At 40.9% G+C, this 23638-nt stretch overlaps 1 protein-coding gene across 4 annotated transcripts in view; it reads right to left on the bottom strand.

Moving 5' to 3' along the window:
- USP45 (ubiquitin specific peptidase 45) overlaps positions 1–23608 on the bottom strand; it is a 50916-nt gene extending 27308 nt beyond the window's left edge. For 2 of the 4 annotated variants that reach the window (XM_053936822.1, XM_053936826.1), the window contains exons 1-6: positions 20968–21148; positions 13166–13275; positions 10942–11111; positions 9336–9439; positions 8852–8952; positions 216–361 (exon numbers count right to left, since the gene is read on the bottom strand). In XM_053936822.1, the coding sequence (XP_053792797.1) occupies positions 216–361; positions 8852–8952; positions 9336–9439; positions 10942–11111; positions 13166–13275; positions 20968–21017 (681 nt within the window). In that variant the 5' untranslated portion in view covers positions 21018–21148. Of the gene's footprint in view, positions 1–215; positions 362–8851; positions 8953–9335; positions 9440–10941; positions 11112–13165; positions 13276–20967; positions 21149–21438; positions 21516–23056 lie in introns of those variants that run through there. The other 2 variants (XM_053936824.1, XM_053936823.1) reach the window with 2 other exon arrangements.
- Positions 23609–23638: the final 30 nt, after the last annotated feature.

The raw sequence follows: 23638 nt of genomic DNA, 5'->3' as shown, positions 1-23638 counted from the left end.
TTACTGTGCAAAATGCCAGTGATCCAGGAATTCTTTTTTTATTATAACAGGAAACACTCCTTGAATAGCAAAGAGTAAAAAGAATTTGAAAAGGAATCTCAGAAAGCAGAATGAATATTTATAATACTCAAAACCTTTTCAGAAGCCCATAGATTATACAGACTTAGTATTTCTGAAATCTGTAAAGAGGAAGTAGCATGATCTTTCCATCTTACCTGCATTACAGCATTAAAAAAACAGGTATTTCCTAAATTATTTATTCCTTTAACTGGAACTGATGCACCATTACCAGATGTTTTTCCTTTCAGTATTTCACTTGTTTCACTGTTTTCTTCACGAAGACGTATTATTTTTGATGAACCTATAATTAAATTATAAATTAATATGACCACATAACTGCATAGCTTAATCAATTAAGTCCTTCCATTATTATGTTTATTAATTTTAACATATGTGAAAGATACCTTGATACAATTCTAAGTTACTGTATGCAATCTTAAAAACACCAAAAAACCAAAAAAACTAGACATCAACAGATAAAGCCCTGGGGGGTAAAAAAATGCCCTCGACAACTACATATATCCAACAAAACCTTCCATAATAATCAGACTGTCCTATAAGACTGTAACTTCCACAATTACACAAGCAATAAATAAAGTAAAATGAGTTCTTTATTAACAATAGGTAGCTAAGATACATGTTCATTATACACATCAGCAACACCACCCAAAGGCTGCTTTTTGGTGCATTTGAAAGGAGGTAGCCCAAAGTTACCACTGAACACTGCAAGTCTTTATCAACTCTAGTGTTCCAACTTCCATTGTCAACATTCCTTGTCAACAGCCCAACTGGACTCATTATCCCTACATTTGCTCCTCAACTCACCTCCCTTTGTCACAGCCTGAGGAATTACTAATGCAATCCACATACATACAATGCTAGTGTTTTAATTTCAAGTAACAAAAAATTGATAAAACTATGCTATAACATCCACATAATTCCTTGTTTCCCTTATTATTTAAATAGATGAGGGGCAGAAAAGTTAGACAGTCATTAACTTGTAGCCTAGAGGTAATGGAAAGACTTGAGATAACAATATTTAGCCTTGAATTCTACTAGCAACTTTCATACTGTCATGGTCGCAGGACTAAATGTGAACATTACTGACATCTGCAGTGTCTTAAATATTGATTAACAATGCACGTCAATGTAAACGAGTTATGGACTTAATAGATGCCAAGAACTGTGATGCTACAATCTCTGTCTTGACATATGAATTCATGTATTTGTTCTAATGAGTTTCACATTGAAGTCTCATTAAAGTGTTCTTGAGAAATAACTAACAGACCTATTTACGTTAATGAAATTCTCATGCCAAAAGGTTCTTTTATGTACACTCCTAAATACCGTCTTGCTTAGAAAATGAAAAAAAAAATAATTAAATAAAAAAAGAAGTCATTAAAATATCTATTGTATCTGGCAACAAGCTTCTGACGCAGTCTGCCTGCACCCTACAGTGCCATCAAGGCACAACTAATCTTCCAAATTGTATCAGAGTTTTTCAAAACAGAGTTAGAGGTGTTTTGCTGTTTAAAAACATTTTTAAATGTTCTTGTTAACAGCACTTACACAGCTTTAAATTACTCTCCACTCAGGTGGAAAATTAAGACAGTACAAGGGCAAAGTAAAAGACGAAATTCTCCTTGAAAAAAGCAGACAAAGTGGTTTTGACTATAATAAACAACTAGCAGCCTGCTCACACCCTTAAACAGTCACTGTTTTATGGGCTACATGAAGCAACACCTTTTAACTGGCATGCTTAGAAGGGAAATGCTACAGTGTCTGCAGCTCATGCACCCACAGAGCTTCAGAACAACCACAGCATGGGAATGGGAGCTCCAAGTTATCTGCAACACAAAGGCACTGCTCTCTCTCAGTTTAATAATATAACTGGAGATGTTTTCCCCTCAGAGAAGGGAGGCATTCAGAGTAGTGCTGGGGGAAAGAGATGGTTAAAAAGAAGAAAAAAAAATATGGAAAAAAGAGCCAAAATTGTGGAAATAATTTGTGTATTAGTATACCACAGTTGTTGCATTTATCCATCGGCATTCAAAAACATCTGGGACAGCATCTTAAAGTAAACAATGTTCACAGGGCCATCTGGACAAAACTGCAGGCAAAAATTAAAGCATAAGCATATGGAAAAGCAGATTTTTCTCTTCCCTTTAGCAGTACAGGATGACAAATGTCAAACCTAGATCTGTCCACGCTTCACTGTGCTATGCTTTGCAGCACCACCTGGCTCTCCTTGCACAGCCACCAAATATGGACAGCACTGCCACAGCGGACCATATCTGCAGGGCAAACTCGATAAAAGCATTTCACTTCATGGTTAAATGGCAGCTTCACACAAGTAGCAAGGTTCCATTTGCTGAACCTTACATACAAATTATTTAAAGGAGGGAAAACAAAGCTGAAGCATCCAGCTTTGTGATAAGAGCTGGATGAATACGCAATTACAAAACACAAGAAATGAGAACCAGACATCCGATTGCCACGAAGCTGGATAATGAGGAGGATATATATATATATAGATAGGGATAAGGATATAGATAAAGGCATAAGGAGAAGTAGTAGCAAATTGGAAAAATGCCTGGATATTGGTATCAAAGTTAGGAATCTCCTTTCATTCAGAAGGTTTTAACTACTGCCTTTTGATTTCTTAATAATTTTAAAAACACGATCCACATGACATTTTACTATGTTTTTTGTATCTGTGAAAAAGTCCTGACAGGAATGTGCTGCTTTGCCATTACAAACATTACCTGCTGCCTTACTTATAACATACAGATATTTTTAAGTACATATACAGAGCCAGAGGAGGGACAGCAGTTTTTAATTTAGCTCTGCTCAATGTCCCCAGCTCAGTGATAAATGACAGACAGGCCTGAAGCTGAATGTTTATTTGACATGTGAAGAGTTGGTCAGTCTTAATAGAACATGCTGGTAATGACTGTGATAGCTAATACTTCTACAGATTGGGGCTGGAGGGTCCTTCTGCAAGATTAACCCAAGGCTACAAGCATGTTATTAATCAAAAAGCTAATATGTAATTTTTTAAAGTGAATTTGCACTGAACAACTGTTTCATGGACCCTTGCTGACTCAATCTTGCAATCCTGTAATTTAACAGGCATGCTTTTGGGTATGAAAAGTGACTTTTAAGCCAGTATATACACAAGGATCCCAGCTGAAGGATTCCATCAAAACAGCTGTCATCTGCAGCTGCCCACAAGGACCTTCAGCTCCTGGTTTAACAGAATTAGTCTGGTTTAAAAGAAGTAGTCCTTTGTCCACATGCAATAATATTTGTTATAAAGAACCTTGTTCATATTAATGAGAGTAGGATGGGTGAAAAGCACAAAAGTAATTAATTTCAGAGAGATTTCTGTCGTTACTTAACTCATCTGCTAGAGAATTGACATGGTGACCCTTAAGATCTCTGCCTTTCCTAGGTAGTGTGGACATCAGCCCTAGGCAGGCCAATCCATCCCCAGCAGGGATAGAGTATCCCACTGTGCTTGGGACTCACATTCAGGCCATGCCCCTCTGTCAGACTCCTCCTGCTGTTTTGCTGCAGAGGTGACCTTTCTGAGGTCATACAAGGAAAACTCCCACCTAAGCTGTGCCTTGATCACCAGAACCTTCTCTTCCTTTGACAAAGTGTATCTGGCTGCACAGACACTCTACTTGAGCACTCTGCCAAAACCTATTGCCCAGCTCTCCATCCAGCTCATCACACCCTACTGACCACCTCTCCATAGGCACCAGGTTAGTGCCCACCTCTGGTCCTAACATGATATCCACCTCCAACTCTCAGACAGTTGCTTCTGTACATAGACACAGCCTCACGCTCAGCAAAGCTTCCTAACACCACCCTGCTCTCCCCCATGCTAGAAAGCCCCCTTCCCACCAGAGTCCTGGAAAGAAGGGGAGCAGAAGCTGCTCCTCTGCTGCAACTCTTGCCTGCAAAGCACTCTTTTCTTGTTCCTCTTTTCTTCAGCTTTTCTTGTGCCTGCTCCACTCACCTGTGGTCCTGTCCCATAAGCTCTCCACAGGCAGGGAACACTGCTTTGTCCCACAGCTGCTCAGCACCAGCCTCATGGGCAGTGACTGAGATCCCTAAGGCAAACATTAGCACAGACAAGGATTCACTCCACAAAGCAGAGCCACGGACTGCACCAGGTGTACAAACACACGCGGTGCCGACACATCCGCCTGCAAAGGGAAACTTACTGTGGGCTCCCTATCAATTTGTTCTGCCAGCATTTCAAACATTTGCAGTACACACGGACTTTGCTGAAACTGAGCTCTGTCTGGGGGTGCAGATGGTATGACAGCAAGAAGATAAATGACATCAAGTTTTTTTTTTTTTCAGCCAGGGGAGTAAGCACTATTGCTCATCTTTTCAATGCAACTTTTTTTTTTTAATTGAAAATAAGGGTTCCAGGAATACGCACTTTTATTCCAAGGTCAAGCCTTTTCTATTGAATACAACTCTGGTACTTCAGCTGAAGGACTTCACAGTAAAAGCAAGGTTAACAGACTGCCTTTCTTCTACCAAGTTCTCATCATGCTGTATTATGAAATGTTACTAAATTGTCTGGCACTCCTTTTTTATCTAAAAGATTTAGGGTTTTTTTTTCAACATTGTACAACAATGAGAATCCAACCTTTAAAAAAACAGACTGGTTTTCTTCTGAAATAGTCACTAGCTTTACATTTTAAAAGCTCCATTTCTCTAGCAGTGTTACAACCCCACCAAATATAAACTGTAATTTTATTTCTCTGAGTCTTGCCACAATGTTATAAACTGTAATTTTATTTCTCTAAGTCTTGCCACAATGTTATAAACTAGAAAAAACATCTGCACAGTGCGGAAGAGCAACCTATTCAAGGACTGCTTTTGATCCTCTATGCTCAGATGACTTGTGTTACACCTCACAAACAAATTAAGTACGTGGTCAGGAAAGGTAAAAATCCACGGTTAAAAATGACAGAATGCCTAAAATTTTTTTTGGTCAATGATTCAGTTTTCATTCCTTTGCAAGGAGCTTACTAGCAAGTAAGCAAATTTGAAAGAAAATTTCTGGCCAACAACCAAAATTTGCCTTTTTGCCAAAGTGTATTTTCAGACCCAGAAAATCAACATTATCTGTTTTATTTTGCTAGTTAATTTTAAGTAGATAGAATGGTCTTCTATGACTCCAAACTATATGCAAAAGTCACTTAAGAAAGAACACCATTTTTTTTCAATAAGATCCTTTGTTAATTGCTAATATGCACAGCAGAATGGAAATCTGCAAAGTTATTCATCACACTACCTGTTTTTCTATACAAGTCTGCAACTCTCACATGTACTGTAAAATTATATCTATTTTTATACATTAGTTACAGCCATCAAAATAAAAATCAACTTTCTAACTTTCACTTACTGGCAAATCCAGGCAGCTGAACTTACTAGCAAAACCTTGTTCCTCTGCTTGCCCCTCCCAACAATAAATTTAACTACAACATTCAAGAATATATCTTCTTTTTCCCATTCTATTGCCACACTAACCAATTTAATTAACTGCTCTATAAAAATTATGCGATCTTATATTTCCACCAAGATATCATTTGGCTTCTGTAAAGGAAAATACACGTAAGATTCACTTTTAAAACTGCAAAACAATTTGTTTTCTCCAGTAAATGAGCAGACACACAGATTGCAATGTCTCAGCATGGTTCCTGTGTACTACATGTGCATTATGTCCATGTGAAGCTCACAAGTGTGCCACACGGACAATACTGCACCTGCCTTTCTGTGGCAATCATCACGGCCTGCTAACCTTCTCCACAAAACAAATTTCTGGGTGGTACACCCTAGAAAGCAATCTTGCTTTTTTCTTCCAGCTTGTGCCCAACATGACCTCTTAACCAAAGAGACTCCTCTAAAAAAAAAAAAAGGGCAAAAAAAAAAAAAAAAAAAAGAAAAGAGCAGGCATTGCTGGGTACAACAAACCATAGGATCAGATGTGAAAATCACACAGCTGCAAGCATTCTTTTGGGAACCCAGCACTGGGATTTATCTCAATCGCTTAATGTAATTACAAAAGTCAGTCATGTAGTAGTAATGTAATTTGCACATTTTTACAGCTGAAGTGAAGTTGAATCTTTATGAGAGGCTGAGTGAAAAGCAGGGATCCTGCTGCCACACTATTCCACCACATTAGTACCAAATGACAAGCATTTTGCTTTTGTTTATTTTCCAAGATGCATTAATTAGGAAATCTATATAACCCTCTCTCACATGTTTCAACTGATCATTTTATCTTTAAATGAATCCTACACTTTTGAGAACTTTTGAGAAAAAAAAAAATCCTGGCAGCCCTCATTTGCTACTTAATCTATTTCATACTGCATTTCTACAGAAATTTCTACACAATGCTTTTTGAATTTTAATGATGCACCATGCCAACCAGTTGTTACAACAGAAAGAAATCCAGACGTAAGATGAATTCTTGTTACAGTGCCACATTCTGCTATGAGAACTGTCTTCACTGTGACTGCTTTTTAAGAAAGCAATGGGGAAAAAAGCACAAGATGGATTTTTAAGCGAGAAATATGAATTAACTGGGTTTTTTTCAAGTTATTTTTCATTTTTTTTTAATTAGCTTATGTTTTTAAGGAGTGAATACACAAAATAAATTTTTAAAATCTACACCAACTAACAATTTAAAGATGACAGCTACACTGAAAATATCAGTGGAATGTGAAATAAAATGTTACACTAAAAAAAATTAAACCAAAATAAAAGTAGAGTTAATTTTCACAGTAATACAGCATGTTCTTTTGTCTTCTGGACAACAGCATGAACTACATTCCAATTTCAGATTTTATTTTTTCAGAATCCCTAAAGGTAGTCTAATTTAAAGAAAAGAAAAAAACCTTAGATAGATTTCTGTAGAAGTACCACGTCTGTCGTTTATCAGAATGAACCAAGAGTGCCAGTTCTGGTCGGGAGCTCCCTGTCATGCACACCAGGCATTTAGGAATACACGGCTGTTTTCCAGCCTCTTCCAGCAAAGAGCCTGGCCTAAAGACACAGTCCTGGGCAAAGAGCTTTTCTGTCTTTTCCTTACCACTCAGGAAAACCCAACAAATCATCTTTGGACCAACATTCTCAGAGCTTTCAGAAATGCAATCCAAACTGCTCAACACTGACAGAGTGGAGAGGGTCACAGGCTTTCACCTCTAAGACATCACTGGAAGTACACACACACTTAATGCATTAATCAAAGCCTGCACTGGAGCCTCAACCCTTTCCCAGAATGGAGCAGGAGATGTGGCTGCCCTGCAGGAGCGACCCTGGCACTCTCAGACCTCTTGCTGCCAAGGCAGGCACCCTGCAAGGCTATGTCTAAGCCCTGAACAAAAAAACAAACAAAAAACCAAACAATTTTGGTTCCAGTTACAGCAAAATATACAATTTTGGTTCCACTTATATCAGCAAACATTTACATGAAATGTAAGCATTTTCAAAACAGAGTACCAAAATTAAACAAATGCATATACAGCAGAAATATATGCCACCCTGCTCTGCTATAAATATGTTTACTTTTCCTGAGTTAGTTTGGAATTTAAGTTGATTAATTTAAGACTTTTCACAGAAAACTTCTAAGCTTCTTAATCTGAAAGCTTTAGATGTTTTGACGTTTCACAAATTAAGAATCTAAACCATGAGGCACAGAGTTATATCACTCAGAAAGTCTTATCCAGCAGTACAATAATGGAATAAAATTGCTTTCATTACATTAACTGAAAAAAAAAACCACCACAGCATTTTCATCTGCAAGAAAGCAGCAACACCCATTTATTGCACAAAATTTGAAACTATAGCTGTGAATACAAGTGAAGCCCTTTGTGTATTTTTAAGTAGCCCTTCATTTTTTCCCTCAAAACCGGTAAGATTTATGCATATTCTGCTAGAAGAAAACTTAGTGTAATTCTGTAAGGCAACTGTTCTCCTTTCTTACTTCTAACTGGTTGATTATCTCTGTTAAAGGATGCAACCAATTGTTTTAAAAGTTACTTAAGGTGGGTTTTGAGAAGCAAATGTGGAATTCAATGCACTCTCTAAATCACAAGCCAGAAATGCTGCCAAGTGTGTTACAGCAGGGATGAATAACATCAACATTATCAAGAGCAGACAGCTGAGGGCCACACATACAAAGTTCTATCCACTAGCACATATATTGAGAAGGCTCTTAATATAAGAAAATCATTTAATACTATCTTATTTTAATAGACATGACCATTCTATCAATTAAAATGAAACAGTAAAAAAGGATATTACATCCAACAACAGAGTACAAGAAAATCCACTTAAACAAATCTAGCTATCAGTTTAGCTAAAGTTTAAATCAGAAAATTTCAAGCTGTTATAAATCCATAGCAAGAAAATTAAATTCATTTATAGTGAATGTATAATGTACACTTCAATATATTTTTATACATTAATTTATTAATTTATATGGCCTTATCTTATTTAAGGTAACAACTCCTCTACAGTAAACTTTCTTTGTTAAAGACAAAATTCAGAAAAACTGTCCTATAGTGTTCAAAGTATTTTTAAAATGTAATCATACTGTAGACAAAAAAGTGACATTATGTTTTGATAGGCATTACTTCCCCAAGAAGCTTTGCAATTATGAATTACATCATGGTCACATTGTACACAATTTTTCAGCTGTATTTTTAACATGACTCAATATCTGAAATGCTTATTATTATTTCCAGATAAAACTTACTTGGTTCAGCCCTGGCACCATGTTTTTGAAGGAAGTCAACTATCTGAGCCAGAACTTTCTTGTTGCAATGGGTTGACAGCTCTTCATCACACTCGTAACACCTGAACAAAAGAAGAAACAAACTGGAATTCAGGGCTATCTGCATGCACATCCCAGCTCTAGCAAACCTCCCAAACAACATTACACAAATTACTTCAGCTCTCAGTTTCAATTTTTCACACTAAAAAAATGGAATGGAATTGAATTCCTTCATCTCATATATGCTCTTCTATAGATCAGTCCCAATTCACTGTGGTCCTTACAGACTTAAATAATTTCAGAGAATACAAAGGACAAACACATATTGCCTCCAGAAAGCCTACCTTTCCTATATAGAAAGCATTAATTTTATCTGTCAGAATCATTCTTTATCACGAGAAGACACTGTCTGAAGTTATGTGAAGTCCTTACATAGAGGCACACACACCTGCATACTGATTCTTACCATATGATCCACGTGCTGAGGTTGATAACGATGCAATGAGGTTCTGTGCGTGCAGTTTGGAAGTGTTTCAGAGAATGCTGGCCTTCCGAATTCTTACTACATCCCTAAAAATGGACACATCAACCCAGTAAGGGGGGGAAAGAGAAGAAGGAAAAGACTATATTATTAAAAGACTATATTATTAGTAAATAAACTACAAAAACACCACTTTTCAAAACTAGACAGGAAGCTATTCTGCCCAACTTATTTAGCATTTGTAAGGATTGAGAGGATTTAACATTCTCATCTTTTCTACTTGGAAAAATCACTTAAAAATATAGAGAATTATTAATAGAAATAATTCCTAGCTTTCGGATAAGTACTGAATAAATATCAACGGACAAAAGATGATGCCATTCAAAAAAGCAAAAATGCTCTAATAATTATGAATGAAACAACTATATAGCATATTTGGTCCACAGACTATCAAGGAAGAGGACAGCATAGGTAACCCTCACTGCTCAAGAATGTCAAATGCATTCCAGACAGTAAGTGAAAAAAAGTACATAAAGTGCTTTGTACTTGTACTAAAAAGCTGCTCAGAACACACCATTTATGTACAGCAATTTTGAGAGAAAGTATTTGCAATGGTTCAAGTATGAGCAGAGTGGGACTTAGATTCAGGACTGGTCTCTGAATAGGCACAAGTTTTAGAAGCTGTTCACAGCATGAACATGAAGAAGCACACAGAATTAACTCCTTTTAAAAGCCCTCCTTAATGGAAGTTTTTCAAGCAAGACATATGAGTCCTCCTCAGATCTAGTTAACTATCTTCTGAAGCCTGTGAATAGCATGTTTCTTTGCAACTTCAAATCTGTTCATATTATACTGGTAGAAGCTGGCTTCTATAGTGAAACCTACTGAAATTCCAAGAAAATCATGACATGCTTTGTTCAGGCAACTACTGGCTGAACCAAGCCTGACACTGTCCATAAACTGATTTTTGCTATATCAAGCAAAATTTTTTCTTTACTTCATTCCCAGAGCAGAACTCTGTGAAAGCCCTTGGGGTCAGCACCTGCCATTTTAAACTCCGAAGCCATGATTTGACATTTTAACTGATCCAATCTAATGGCTAGTTGCCACAGGAGCAGCATTCTCAGTCCAGCACAGTCCTTTCTCCCTGGTTTCAATCAAATCTAGCAATTGAGTGTCCACAGCACAAGTTCATTCAGCAATATATATGTTTGGTTTTTCATTCATTCCTGTTTATGGGAACTTCTGCCAGAGGAGCCAGCTGATCGGATGCATTTTGCAGCCACACAGTTCCCAGAGCCAATTTTCTGTAAGTGGCAAGACAATGCAGATAAGAACAGAAAAAAGGCAGGACCATCACTAATTGTGATGCCACACCACACTGTGACACATAAAGCTAACCCTAAACGCTGCCAAAAACGAACAGGAACATAAAGTCACACCCCACTTCCCGAGGAAGCTGAAGCAGTGACTCTCACAACTAAGCACGTGCACACTGCTCCTCTGGAGGTAATGAGATGCCAAACAGACAAGGATCCACACCATATCCTTTAGAAACTCCACCTCTGCAATCTTGAGCACACCAGCTTACCTGAAAGCCACATTTGAGACACAGCCAGATGTCTGCAGGTGCCCCGGGCTCACCATCGCTCACCCGCCTCTCCTTCAGGCATTCCGCACAGACTGACCACACGCTCTGAGCCACCACTCTCTTCACATGGTGCACGTCCACTGCCTGCCTCACGTGCTGGCAGGTCAGCCCTACAGAAAATAACACACACTCGTTTTCATCCATCAAAAATAATAGCTATGAAAGAGAGCACGTGTACACTGAAAGACCATAATCTGCAATTAATTCAGCACCAGGAAAAAAAAAAAAAAACAGCAAAGAATTAAAGTAGGAAAGAACAGCCAGCTGCTCCCCACATACTGAATTTTATGAAGGAATCTCTTTCAGTCTTTCCATAATGGAAATTCTTTTCAAGTCAATAAATGCCACTTCTTAAAACCACATAAACTAGTTCATACAAAAGTACAAGGATTACTTTTGTACAAAACTAATTTCCCCGTTTTTTGACAATAAAATAATAGATAAATCTATTTTTGCATATAACAACACAGGCCATTGACCTCTTTTCAACCCATAAAGAAAGATTTTCAAATATCCATGCATCCCTACTACAATTGCTCATTCTGAATGTGAATCTCAACCATTCTTCTCTGTCATATTTTTTTGCAAAAATTCCACTGTATCACAGAATAAGCTCAGTTTGAAGTGACCTCTGAAGGCCATCTTGTCCAAGCTCTCACTTAAAGCACTGCCAAATATTAATTTAGATCTGTTTGCTCATGGCTTTGTTCAACTGAATGTCGAGTATCTTCAAAGACTCTGGCTTCACCAACTCACTAGAAAATCAGGTTTCTGTCGACCACCCTCAGAGTGAATATAAAATAAATTTCCTCACACCTAGTCAAATTTTTCAGGCTCTAAATTTGGTCTGTTGCCTTTAGTCCTCTCATCATGGACTTTCTAGAAGAATCTGGTTCTGCCTTCTCTGTAACTACCATCAGGCAGTCAATGAAAGAAATTATACTTTCACTCCTTTGGCTAAAGAAAGACATTCCCTTCAGCCCCTCTTCCCACATCATGCTCTCAATCTCCTTAAAAAAGTGGAAGGGGTGAACCACTGGCCTCACTGACAGGTCAGCCTTTCTGGTAAGAGAGAGCCCAGAACCGGGCACAGTTCTCCAGGAGAAGTCCCACAAGTGCTCTGAAAAGATGAAAAGAATCACCCACTTGCCCTGCACTCTCATTTATACAATCCTGCCTACAGTAGGCACAAACAGCACAGCTTGTTTTTTATTCAGTGTGTGCATTAGGACTCTCAGGACCTTTTCTGCCAAGCTGCCTTAATTCCCACCCTGTAATGACACGTGGTTATGCCCAAGTGCTAGACTCTCTACTTGCCGTGGAGAAGTTTCTGCCTGGCCATTTCTCCAGCCAGTCTAAGTCACTCTGAATGGCAGACCTATCCTCCTGCTTATCAGCTGGTCTCCTCAATTTGTTGTCATAAAGAGATGGCAGAGCACAGCCTCACAATGACATCAATTAGTTTTCTCAGCACTTCCAGAGGCATTCCATCTGACCCCATGAACTTGTGTGCATCCAGTTCTCAATCTTCTATTCTGGACAATGTTTATATCCCAGAGTCTGCCATTAAGGTCAGGAACCAGGGAGCATCAAGTGCAGAGCTTACATGTGAAGACAGAAGCAAAGGAAGAATTGAGTTCCTCAGCCTCTTCCCACATCCTGTGTCCCTAGAACCCCTGCCCCCTCACACAGCAGGTTTGCACTCACCCAAGTCTTCATTTTCCTGCCACTGTACCCATACAGGCTCACCTTACTTTTATACCCCTCACAAGAGTCAATTCTAACTGAAGTTGCTTTACCTCATCCCCAATCCTGCACACTCCAGACCTCTGCAAAGGCAGCCCAAACCTGCCTCCACCCTCTCTGCCATTTCTTTTTCCCTGTGAGCTCAGCTGGAAGCTCCCTGTTCAGCCACACAGCCTCCTGCCACGTGTGTCTGACCTCACATGGAGAGGTTGTCATCAAAGATCAACCAGCTCTCCAGCCTTTCAGGGAAGTCATGTAGTATAACAACTGCTCCTGTCATAAACACTTGACTGGGGATATTTCTGTTATAAATTCAAACAAGAAAAGTTTCATGGTACCAATGACTTGTGGTTTTCATCAGTCAACACAGAAGTTACTAGCCCTCAAACTCAGGAGGAACATCATCCTATGTGCTCACCTGAAATATCATCTGAAGAGTCCTCATCCTGTGGCCTGTTAGGCCTTTTGCTTCTCTTTGGCTTCTCAGGGTTCGTTCTTGATGGATCTTTCACCCGCATCTGTTGCTTACTACAAAAGACAAACAGAGGTTACTTTATTGTTTATTGAAATGTTTCACTGCATGTGGCATGTTTAAACTCTAAAAGCACAAAATCCAATCACACATTCGAACATCACAAACACATTAGGCTTGGTCTAATGTCAGCTATTGTGTAACAAGGAGTATGAATGTGTCAGGAATGAAGTCTTAGAAATGTCACAACACCAGTTAGACTACAGGACACTATGAATTGTAGCTGTAGGAAAATGGGACACATGCACACTCACTTCTAGGCAATGGTGTTAAATATTTGAGGTATTGAGATTTTCTTTATTTTTGTTATTGCAAAGTAAGTTATTACAACCACAACATACCAGAAAAACTTCATCAAAATAAATGTTTCTCTTCCTTAACATATATCCCTCATGAAAGGTTTCAGTCATGATTTACCCTTGGCACATTCCCTAAAGGTTTTTGAGCAATTTCAAACAGTGTAAGAAAATAAAAGTCTTCCAAATCTGATTAAAGTGTTCTATCCTACAAGGGATGACTGGAGTGCAAACTGATCCCTCTATTCAACATTGGAGAATCCATAAAGATTAAGTCTCTCATAGGAAATTTGTGTCATTAATCAAGAAGTCCTATGAGGAACAAAATTAAAGCATAGATGTTTGCCAGTAAACTTTAAAAAAATCATTAAAGATTTCAGCACACCAGTCATTTAATCAAAATCCAAATGTGAATCCACTGAAGGACTGTAGTTGTGCACCATACAGACAGCTGCCAGGGCTTAGACTTACAGTTTGTCTTTTAATGATGTGGTTCATAAAAACAGATTTTTGTTTTCACATACAAAACATATGAATGTAAAATAGTCAAATACTCATACACTGCAAACATGTGAGCCATTCTGTTCAGAAATAAAATGACATCTTGTTGTGTACCAGAAACAGGGTAGTAAACCTGAGCCACCAAGACCAAAGATTTTCAACTGTGCTACTGCATTTAGGTATAGGAAACCTCTAAAATGCCCTACATTAGGGAATAGTAAAAGGTATATTCTTACTACAGATCAATTAGTTAAGTTTGCCAAAGTTTAACAAGTTTGTCTACTTAAGCTTTTTTAATCTTTTCTGTATATGCACTTAGACCTTTGTACTACTGAAGCTCTGAGAGACACAGGAATCAACCAGTATATTGAATTCAATATTCCCTCTCCTTACTTATCCACTAAACCAATCACCAGAACAGTCATTAATACTGATGTTAGAGCACCACCACCACCACTGATACCTGAACAGCTTTCCCTGAAGCAAAGCAGGCAATCTGTACCACCGAGTTCCTGTTCCAAGTTCTACACATTTGGATAAACGTCCCTGCATCTGCCCTACATCCCTACATACTCTTAGTGCTAGAGGTTTTCTGCATGAACCTACCCATGAAAGATTTGTTTTGGACAAGTCAAATTTTTGTAGAGTATAAAAGAAATCTTTACTCACTGCTTCCTTGCATCAACAGCTTCATGATTCCTCAAGCCTTCAAAACACAGCACTTTTTTTTTTTACAAAATGCTACATTTACACAGAAATTAGCTTATATTATATTAAATGTCACGATGTTCCTAAATTACAGATCTCAAATTTTCCTATACTTATAGTTACAAAGCCCAGACATGCAAGTGAACGGTGCCACTGAATTCAGCTTTGCTGATCTCATGGATTCGCAATTCCTGTTCATACAGTAAGAAAGGTCTAAATATTCCAGCTCCTGACTATATATTTTCAACAGATGTCCATCTAATGTCCATCAATATGTCTAATGTCCATCAAAAGCCATGCAACCTGGCATTCCTAGAACATGAGGAGGCTCAAACAACTTCAACTGTGTCTTTCTGCCTTGGCAGCTTCTCATACATACCCAAGTTTCTTGTGAAACTACCATCACCATCACCACTTGTCACACTGCCACTGAACTGAGCACAAGCTTCATCAAGACATTGATGAATAGAGGGCCTATAGAGCTGCTGTGAGAAAACACAAGACCTTCCACTAAATTATGCAAAGAGTCAATAGCAAAGACAGCAAAAATGTCCTCCCTAAAGGAACAGAGTTGGGTTTAGGTGATTCGACATTGACATAAACAGTCTATGAGTTCATTTCAGCATAACAATTTTGATTTCTTTGGACAGATTATGTAAGACTGTCCAAAGCACAGACTTCACTCCAGTGAAAGTCATCTTCCTATCAGTACACTTAGAGAGCTCCAATAAATAATTGTGGGCCCAACCAGCTGAAATACAAGCAAGTCTTTCCCACGTGTGAAATCCTGCAGCCCACAGCACAGGTGATATGACCTGGATCAGGGAAGACACAGCCCACTGCTGGACCCATATCCTAGGGACCCTCAGGACAAGGGGAAAAACAGTGCCAGCTGATACCCACAATGACTGAAAGCATGGTACTTCAAGCCCAACCTAATCAGCATGGCATTAGAAATGAACACTGGCATAAGAAGCTGCACTCACATTGCACAGCCCAGACACTTTTCAGTCTCCTTTCACTAAGAGCAGGCAGAGGAAAAGACAACACGGACCATTAGATTAATTACTTTTCATGGACATACACACAGACAGACATCCATCAGACAATGGTTACTGACCTGTGAGCTCTTGGAAAAACCAGAACATATCAAGGACTTAGACAGCCAGGGTTTGTGCCTGATTTTGAAAAGCACAGAAGTGTGATGGAAGGGTAAGAGCAACGAACTACTGCACACGATCTACAATGCAAGTGTATACGGAGTACTGCCTGCCCTTTTCCAGTACATTCAGGGACTGAAAACATTACAAATTAAAGACCCCATTTGATAAAAACATGATCAACATCAATCAACATAATTTCAAAATCAGAATGTTTATTCCAGGAATTTGATTATTATATTTGAGTTAAACGAGGAAGAAACTTAGGATGCTTCAGAAATAACCTCTCAAAAATATTTCAGTTTATGGGAAATAAAAGATTTGAGATTTTATTGGAATGAAAATCCTGAACAAAGAGACTCAAGAAAGCATAAAATATAGCTAAGAAAAAAACAAAAGGGGTGTTCTATAACTTATTGTTGGCCATAGGCACAAGCCATTCAAGACAAGCAGGCAAAAGAGAAAAGAACAATTAAGACAAAATCAACTTGACACACTGAAGATTAAAAACCATGGAAGTATTCCCATTATTTGCTTCTTTCCAACCCATTCTCGTATTTTTTTTTTAATATGTGCAATGAGAATTTTCTGTCTACAGCCACCAACTATGGAGTATCCTAAAGGGGACAGACTCTCCTCCTTTTCCTATGCAAAAAAGAGGTCACCACACGTCTTCACTTGAAGATTTCTTTTGTGATGAAAAACAAATATATTTAAGCTTTTAATTTCATACACACAAAATCAAGTCATGGTGCACATGATATTTGGCTAATGAATCTGACAAATAAAAAGACATGGATTTTTGTGGTAGAAAACCTGAGTTTAGAGGGTATGTTAGCTCTACCCTCATCTCTACTTGGCACACAGTAAAAAATCCTAAGTAGAAATTATGCCATTTCCTTGGGAAAAAACCAAAAAATATAAGAAGTTAGATAAAAAACCCTAAACCTTTTCCTTTTAAAAAATCATTTTGTACAAAACTAAGAACTATCCCTTGCCAAACATGTTGAGATTCTTTGAGCTCAGCATACAAGAGTTTGAAGTGTAATCATCACCATCACTACCTATTCTCAGTTGACTTCTTACTTCTTAAAAGACTCCTAATGTCAATCTTCCTACAAAAAGCTGATTAAGATCAAAACCTCCTTACTCAACTGCTCATTTCCACCATTCTAGAAAGAGCAAACCACTTCAAAAGCAGCAGAACAATCTGCCTATCTAATTTTAAAAGCTTCAGTTTTGACAGAGTGCCAAAAATCAATTTGCTGAATTTGTTAATTTAAATCTATGGTGTGCCTAGGCTATTTTAAATTTAAGATATGCCTGATATAGTCTATATTTAACAGCATTAATATTCCTATATTTAGAAAATTACCTTCTTCATAAAGTATATATTTAGATACTTACAAGAGTTGAATGTTGTTTCCAAAATAAGTAACTGCTATTTTTTAAAAAATTTACATTTTACAGTAATTCAGTAGAGCTAAGACAAATAAAAATTAAAGGTTAGTATGAACTAAAAATCACTTTTCCTTGGGAAACTAAACCAACCCAACCCAACCAACCAAGTCATTCCTCATAACATTTTTATGCCAGAGAGTTGGAGAAGCAAACTGTCTTCACTGTCAGCACTTCCCAAAACTTTTTCCCATCTTACCATCTTGCACTTCTCACTTGGAAGATGTCTGGATGTCCTAGAATGTCTACAGTCCCCTTACTAAATGTTGAAATGTGTCACCTTAGTGAGTCTTCCTATGCTGTGCCTTCACCATGATGCTTATAAGAAACACTGACCAGGCCACCAGTATGTTAGAGAAATAACCTGCTGCACTGATTAATATCATATCACTGCTTCCATCTGCCTAGATCCACTTTTCCCCTCCTCTTATAATTAGGGTGCGAGCTCTTTCAGACAAGTGCCACATTTTTGTTCTTATCTGTGTAATACCTATTACAATATTTTCTGATTCTTGATTAACTAGGAGGATTACAGTTGCATTACTAGAATGCAAACAAGATAAAAATTATGCAAATCTCACCAGCCTATCGAAGCATACTGACCCTGTGAAATGTAGCTGAGTGAGTCTACAGAAAATCTCCAGGTACTATTTTGGATATGGGCAATACTCTCCCCATAGGACTGTCCAGTAGCTGTGAAACCAGTATTGTTAATTATTTCATCAATGAGCACCTGAATGCAAAGAAGCTGGGGCAAATACATTTACCTCAATCCCTTAATTCATCTGAGGTAGCCTAAATTTCAGCTGTCTCACTACTTGTTGTCAAACTTTCAAGTTAAAATTGTATCCTTTTATGTTGTTAATGCAAAGAAAAACCTGTGTCACACTGAAAGGGCAGAGCACACACTGAATACTGGGAAAAATTAGCATTTTCATATGACTTAACAGAATTGTCCAGCTGTAAACAGCAGCCTTGCACCAAAAGGGCAAAGGAACAGCACAGATGTGCAGATTAAGTCCAAAGATGCTTCGAAACACATCTGTGAAAGGTCCCTGCATGGATCAGTAATGCCAGGTCCTCCGCAGAACTGCTACATGTTTTGATGTAAGCCGCAAGTTGATACATTTCAGACGTTTCTTCCAAGCATTACCTGTGGCATTTTGCCTTGCTCACCACTAGACCAAGTGCCACCCAATCAAAAGAGGCACCACATCCATCACGGTCAGCAGCTGGGCAGTGTCACCCATCAGCAGGCCAGGAGGCTCAGCGCTCTGACAGCCACCAAAACCTTTGCGGAAAACAAGCCCCCGCTGCCTGCGAGAGCAGTAAAAGGACCAGAACTGCTGACTGGTAGTGGCAGCGAAGCTTCTTCCCCCGGAAAATGTCATCTGAAATTCTGAAAGCATCATCTCCGAGATTTCCTAGCCCAAAGGCACATCACACATCCTACACTGTCACTGGAGCTCAAACGCCAATCCTAACACTGTATTACAGTCCTAAAAAGGGTCAGACACTGATGTACTTTTGGAGCAAGGAGTGACACAGAGGCTTTGGACCGCTAGATACAACTTTCCAAGTGACACTAAAAATCTCATAGCCTCTCTCACTTTCAGTAATCCACTTCAGCCAGCTGCCCATGCTAAGCATGTTCTATCATCTTTCACGTTTGTATCCTCACAATCCCCCTCAACAATCCTCCTTCTAAAACCACCTGCCACAGAAAAATTACTTCTAAGGATGAGGAGAAGCCAGATACGTCCAGAAACAAAACTGAAAAGACCCTCTAACTGGGTTTATGACTAGAGTATATTAAAGCTCTAAGTGGGTAAAAAGAGTAGCATTTTGATGACATTTTTTTTTGCTAGCATCTTACAGCAAAGTTTTATGGAAAATTTCAGATATACCTGGCAATATCCAGCCCCATAAAGCAAACTGCAATTTTTGTTTATGTTCTCTATCCCACATTAAATGTTTGGGGTTTTTTTATAACATATCAAAAGGGAAAAACATCTAGGAAGATGCATGAGTGGTCCAACATAGGTATTTCTAGAAAATTCATCCTTTAAAAAAAAAACCACCTAAGTACAATAAAAAGAGCCATGGCTTATAACTAATGATGTTAGCTTGCAAGGTAAAACTTTGTATGCGAAAAGGCAGTCAGATGACAGACTGTGCACTCCCATGATATAAATACCAACGTTACTGTACCATCACCACAGAAAATCTGAGGGCATAAGAAACAGATGGAAAGTAACCAGTGAACTCACAGTACCTTGCCAGGATAACCATGTGTCAAAAACTGGGGAAAAAGCAATCCAAGATGTTGCAACAGAAAATAAAGGGCAATATGAGCAAAAGATGAACTTTGGAGAAATGCTCATTCTGTGAAGTCAAAGAAATAAAAAAGGAACTGTGGTTGAAGCATGTGTGTGAGAAAGAAGGCTGAAACCCACACAAGACTTTAGGCTAAGGCTCCTGCTGTACCCTGCCTAAACAGCTGAGCTGGAGAACATAAATGGCTGCCCATAACCTCCCATCTATTCTGGAAGGGTGTTGTGGGAGTTGGTTAATCAGTGAGGGTAGAACAGATAATGCAGTAAGTTACTACTAGTTTGAGCTCTTTGAAAGTCCAAGTCTTGCCATCAAGAACAAAAAATGTAATTCCATTTTCTTCCTCCACACAGACTGCCCCAGTTCGCTTTGATGGCATGACTGAAGCAGAACAACTTGTCCTCGATCTACAACTGATGCTCAAAACAGAACCCCTGAGACACTAGCTGCAGTTCTGTGAATCTCACAGAAATACAGCTACAGAGCACCAGTTCTTCAATATTTCATGAAGAAATCTGACAAAATATTTACAAATGTAGTAAACACGAGAACAATTTCGCAAAGGTATAATCTGCTTCAAGCTCGCACATGCTCGTGCCATTACTATGTTTCTGTTTTAAAAGTTAGAAAATGAGAGCAGAAAGAATCCTTTAAACACAAGTCTGTTCTTTATGCTTGTAGGAGAGGATTATTTAATGGAGTTGGGAAATACTTGTAGTTAAAGATGACACGCAACTAGAATACAGTGCTACACCTGCAGCTCTTGGCATCTGCTTCTATGTTCTTGATGTCTTCATTCTACTGCACCTATGTTTAATATGCTGTTGTGCATATCCTTTCTAATAGTGCAAGTAGCAACACAGCTATAGCAAGGGCAGGACAAAGTCCTAAAGTAAAGGACATGACAGCAAAGAAAGAAAGAAAAAAAAAAAAAAAAAAAACAGGAATCAAATCAGATAATCCAAATAATAAACAAAACGTGGAGAGTTGCAGCTATGGGTCTAGAATACCACGTCTCAGGCCAGCCGCGCGGACCGGCACCGGGCTGTCATTTAATCCGCGGGCACAGACCGATCGCCGCGCTTGAGGCCGCGGCGGCGGCAGCTGCAGGCCGGCACACGCAGCGCGGAGCCGGGCGCCCACCGCAGCCCCGCGCCCTACGCCAAGTGACCGGGCCGTCCGCTCAACCCGGCCGGAGGCGCTGCTACCGACTGCTCTCAATCTGACACACCGAGAGACGCGCTGCGGCTCACGGAGGCGGCCCGGCGCTGCCCTTCTCATGTCTCGGCAGGGTTAACCCGCTCCACACCGACAGCGGGCGGCCGCCACCAGCAGCTCGTCGCCGGCGACCCAACACGAGCCGCACTCGGCCGCCAGCCCGGCGGCAGAGGCGCCGGACAGCGCTGCCTCGGGCGCCGCCGACAGCGGGGAGGGGCGGCCCGCCCGGCCCGAGGCTACGGCGGGGCAGAGCCCCTTCCCACCGCCCCCAGCCCGCGCCCCGCGCCCGCCCGGCCCCCCCGGGACGCGGCTCCGCAGGCCGCGGGCCCGGCCGCCGCCGTGGCGGGGCCGATCGGCCCGGCCCGGCCCGGCCCGAGCCTCGGGCCGCGGCGGAGGCTCCGCGACCCACCCCCGGCCGCGCAGGACGGGCCCGGCGCGGCCTCCGCGCTGTGCCGCCCGCCCCCTCCCCGCGCCCCGCACTCACGGAGCGGCGGGCGGCGGCGGGCGGCGGCAGCAGGAAGCGGCGGAGGAAGCTCCGCTCCGCTCCGCTCCGCCCCCGGCCTCGCCGCACCGCTCCCCGCCCCAGCCGCAGCCCGGGCGGCTCCGCACGAGTGGCGGCGGGGTCGGTGCTGGCTCCGGGGCACAACGCGTCTCCCGGGTGGGAAGGGCGGTGGGGAAGCGGCGCTGCCCGGGAGCGCACCGGGGCCCAGAGGCAACAGGTAGCGACAGGTCTGGCTGCGGGGCACCCTGGAAACTCAGGGCAAAGGCTAGGGTGACCTTCACTTCTGAATTTTGCTGAAAGAGCTGGACACGCTGCGCTGGGTTTGTACCCGTGGGCAGCGCGCTGAGAGGAGGTTTGGCAGCGTGCAGCGCTGTGGAAAGTCGTGCCCAGAGGTTATGCAGCAGGGTCCGGACCCTGCGTGGATTTTCGAGGCAGCCACCGTGGGAGGGACTGGAAGGAGAACGGCATCAAATGTGCATATCCCCACCGAGGACAGGCAGAGTAAAGGATGTCCAGCACTCGAGGGAGGAGCTACTGGAAACTGGGTTGGGTGCCGCTGGGTTTGAGTGTGGGAGGGAGGTTGTACAGAACTGGAAAGTCAGGTGAAGAAGAGGTGAAATGGAGAGAGCCCCAAGAGGTGAAATGAAGGAAGCTGCTGAAGAGAAGTTGACTGAATGCAGCCATGAAGACAAAGGGGGAATTGAATGTGCTGCTTCCCACCTTTTCACCAAGCTGCGGGAGTTTGCTAAGCTTGATCTGTTCTGACCTCAGATTCTTTCAGTCTTTCACAAGACGGCTAGTGAGTGCTTCCTATTTCAGCAAACAAGCTAGTGTGTTCTCTTTTTTTTGTCATAGTATGATCCAGGGTCAAATCAAAACCATGAAAATGCTTCTTCCTGTGAATGTGCATTTCATATGACAAGTGTTCTGGTGCTTCACATGGAACGCTTTATGGTCCTTATGGTGATATATGCAGTAAGTATATTACAGATAAAATATACAGTAAAGTATACTTCAGAAGATAATTTCTAGAAGTAGTGTATTCTATCCTTTCCTTGTGGGAAATGGAAAATGCATTAAACCTCAATTTGTATATAGATATAGTTCTTCAGACAGACAATTTGCAAGTGCTTGTCAAGGAGGCCATATGGAGAGGCTGGCAGAAGGGCAGCTAGTGAACCAGTTATATGTGCCAAGTTCAATTAGTCACACTTTACAGTACCAAGAAATATTTTGTTCTTGTTTCGAGAAGGGAAACTCTAATTAGTAAAGATTCAAAAACCTATCTCTCAAAATACATCTTTTATGAAAAGATCCAGCATACCTGCTTTTAAAGACTAGAATTGCTGATATGTAACATATCTTTGAAGGTATGCAGTAAATACAGAATACTGATTGAAAATCAGTGTGGAACAGAAAGACCTTCATTTCTCCACTCACATACATCTTAGCCATTAGTCCTTGTGGCTAGAAGACTGACAGAATATTCAAAACTGAAACCAGGGATCATCAACTCATAGAATATCCTGAGCTGGAGGGGACATACAAAGTTCAAGTCCAACTCCTGACTGTGCACAGTACAGCCATAAGAATTACACACCATGTGCCTCAGAGTATTGTCCAAACACTTCTTGAAGTCTGGTGGGCCTGGGGCCATGACCACTTCCTTGAGGAGGCTGTTGCAGTGCCTGACCACTCTTTGGGTGAAGGTTTTCCCAATATCTAACTTAAGTCTCCTGTGATGCAGCTTCGTGCCATTCCCTCACATCCGCTCATTGGTCACCAGAAAGGAGATCGGTGCCTGGACCACATCCCCTGTAAGGGCTGTAAGGGGACAGTGACAGTGGTGAAAGCAGTGCAGGCCAGTGCTAAAATCACCTTTTCTCCTCGGCGAAACACTCACAGGCTGGGGTTTTTAAAATTGGATTTGGCATCAAAAATCCTCATCTCTCTTTCATCTCCCAGCCTTTGGTACTTTCAGCCGTCTCCACGGTTTGGGTTGGCTGGTAGAATTTACCCTACCCAGGCAATGCAGGGTAAATGCTGGATGCGCCGAAGCCGGAGGCGGTGTCTGTGTGAGCTGGCAGGTGCCGCGCGCGGCCACCCCGGCAGCGCTCCCCGCTGCCCTGCGCGGGCCAGCGCCGGCCGAGGCTGCGGCCTCCTCCCCGCTGTGGAGAAGGCG

This window comes from Vidua chalybeata, chromosome 3 (assembly GCF_026979565.1).
Source record: "Vidua chalybeata isolate OUT-0048 chromosome 3, bVidCha1 merged haplotype, whole genome shotgun sequence".
Taxonomy (NCBI): Eukaryota; Metazoa; Chordata; class Aves; order Passeriformes; family Viduidae; genus Vidua; species Vidua chalybeata.
Note: the sequence above shows the minus strand (reverse complement) of the source record. Positions and strands in the feature narration are given on the sequence as shown.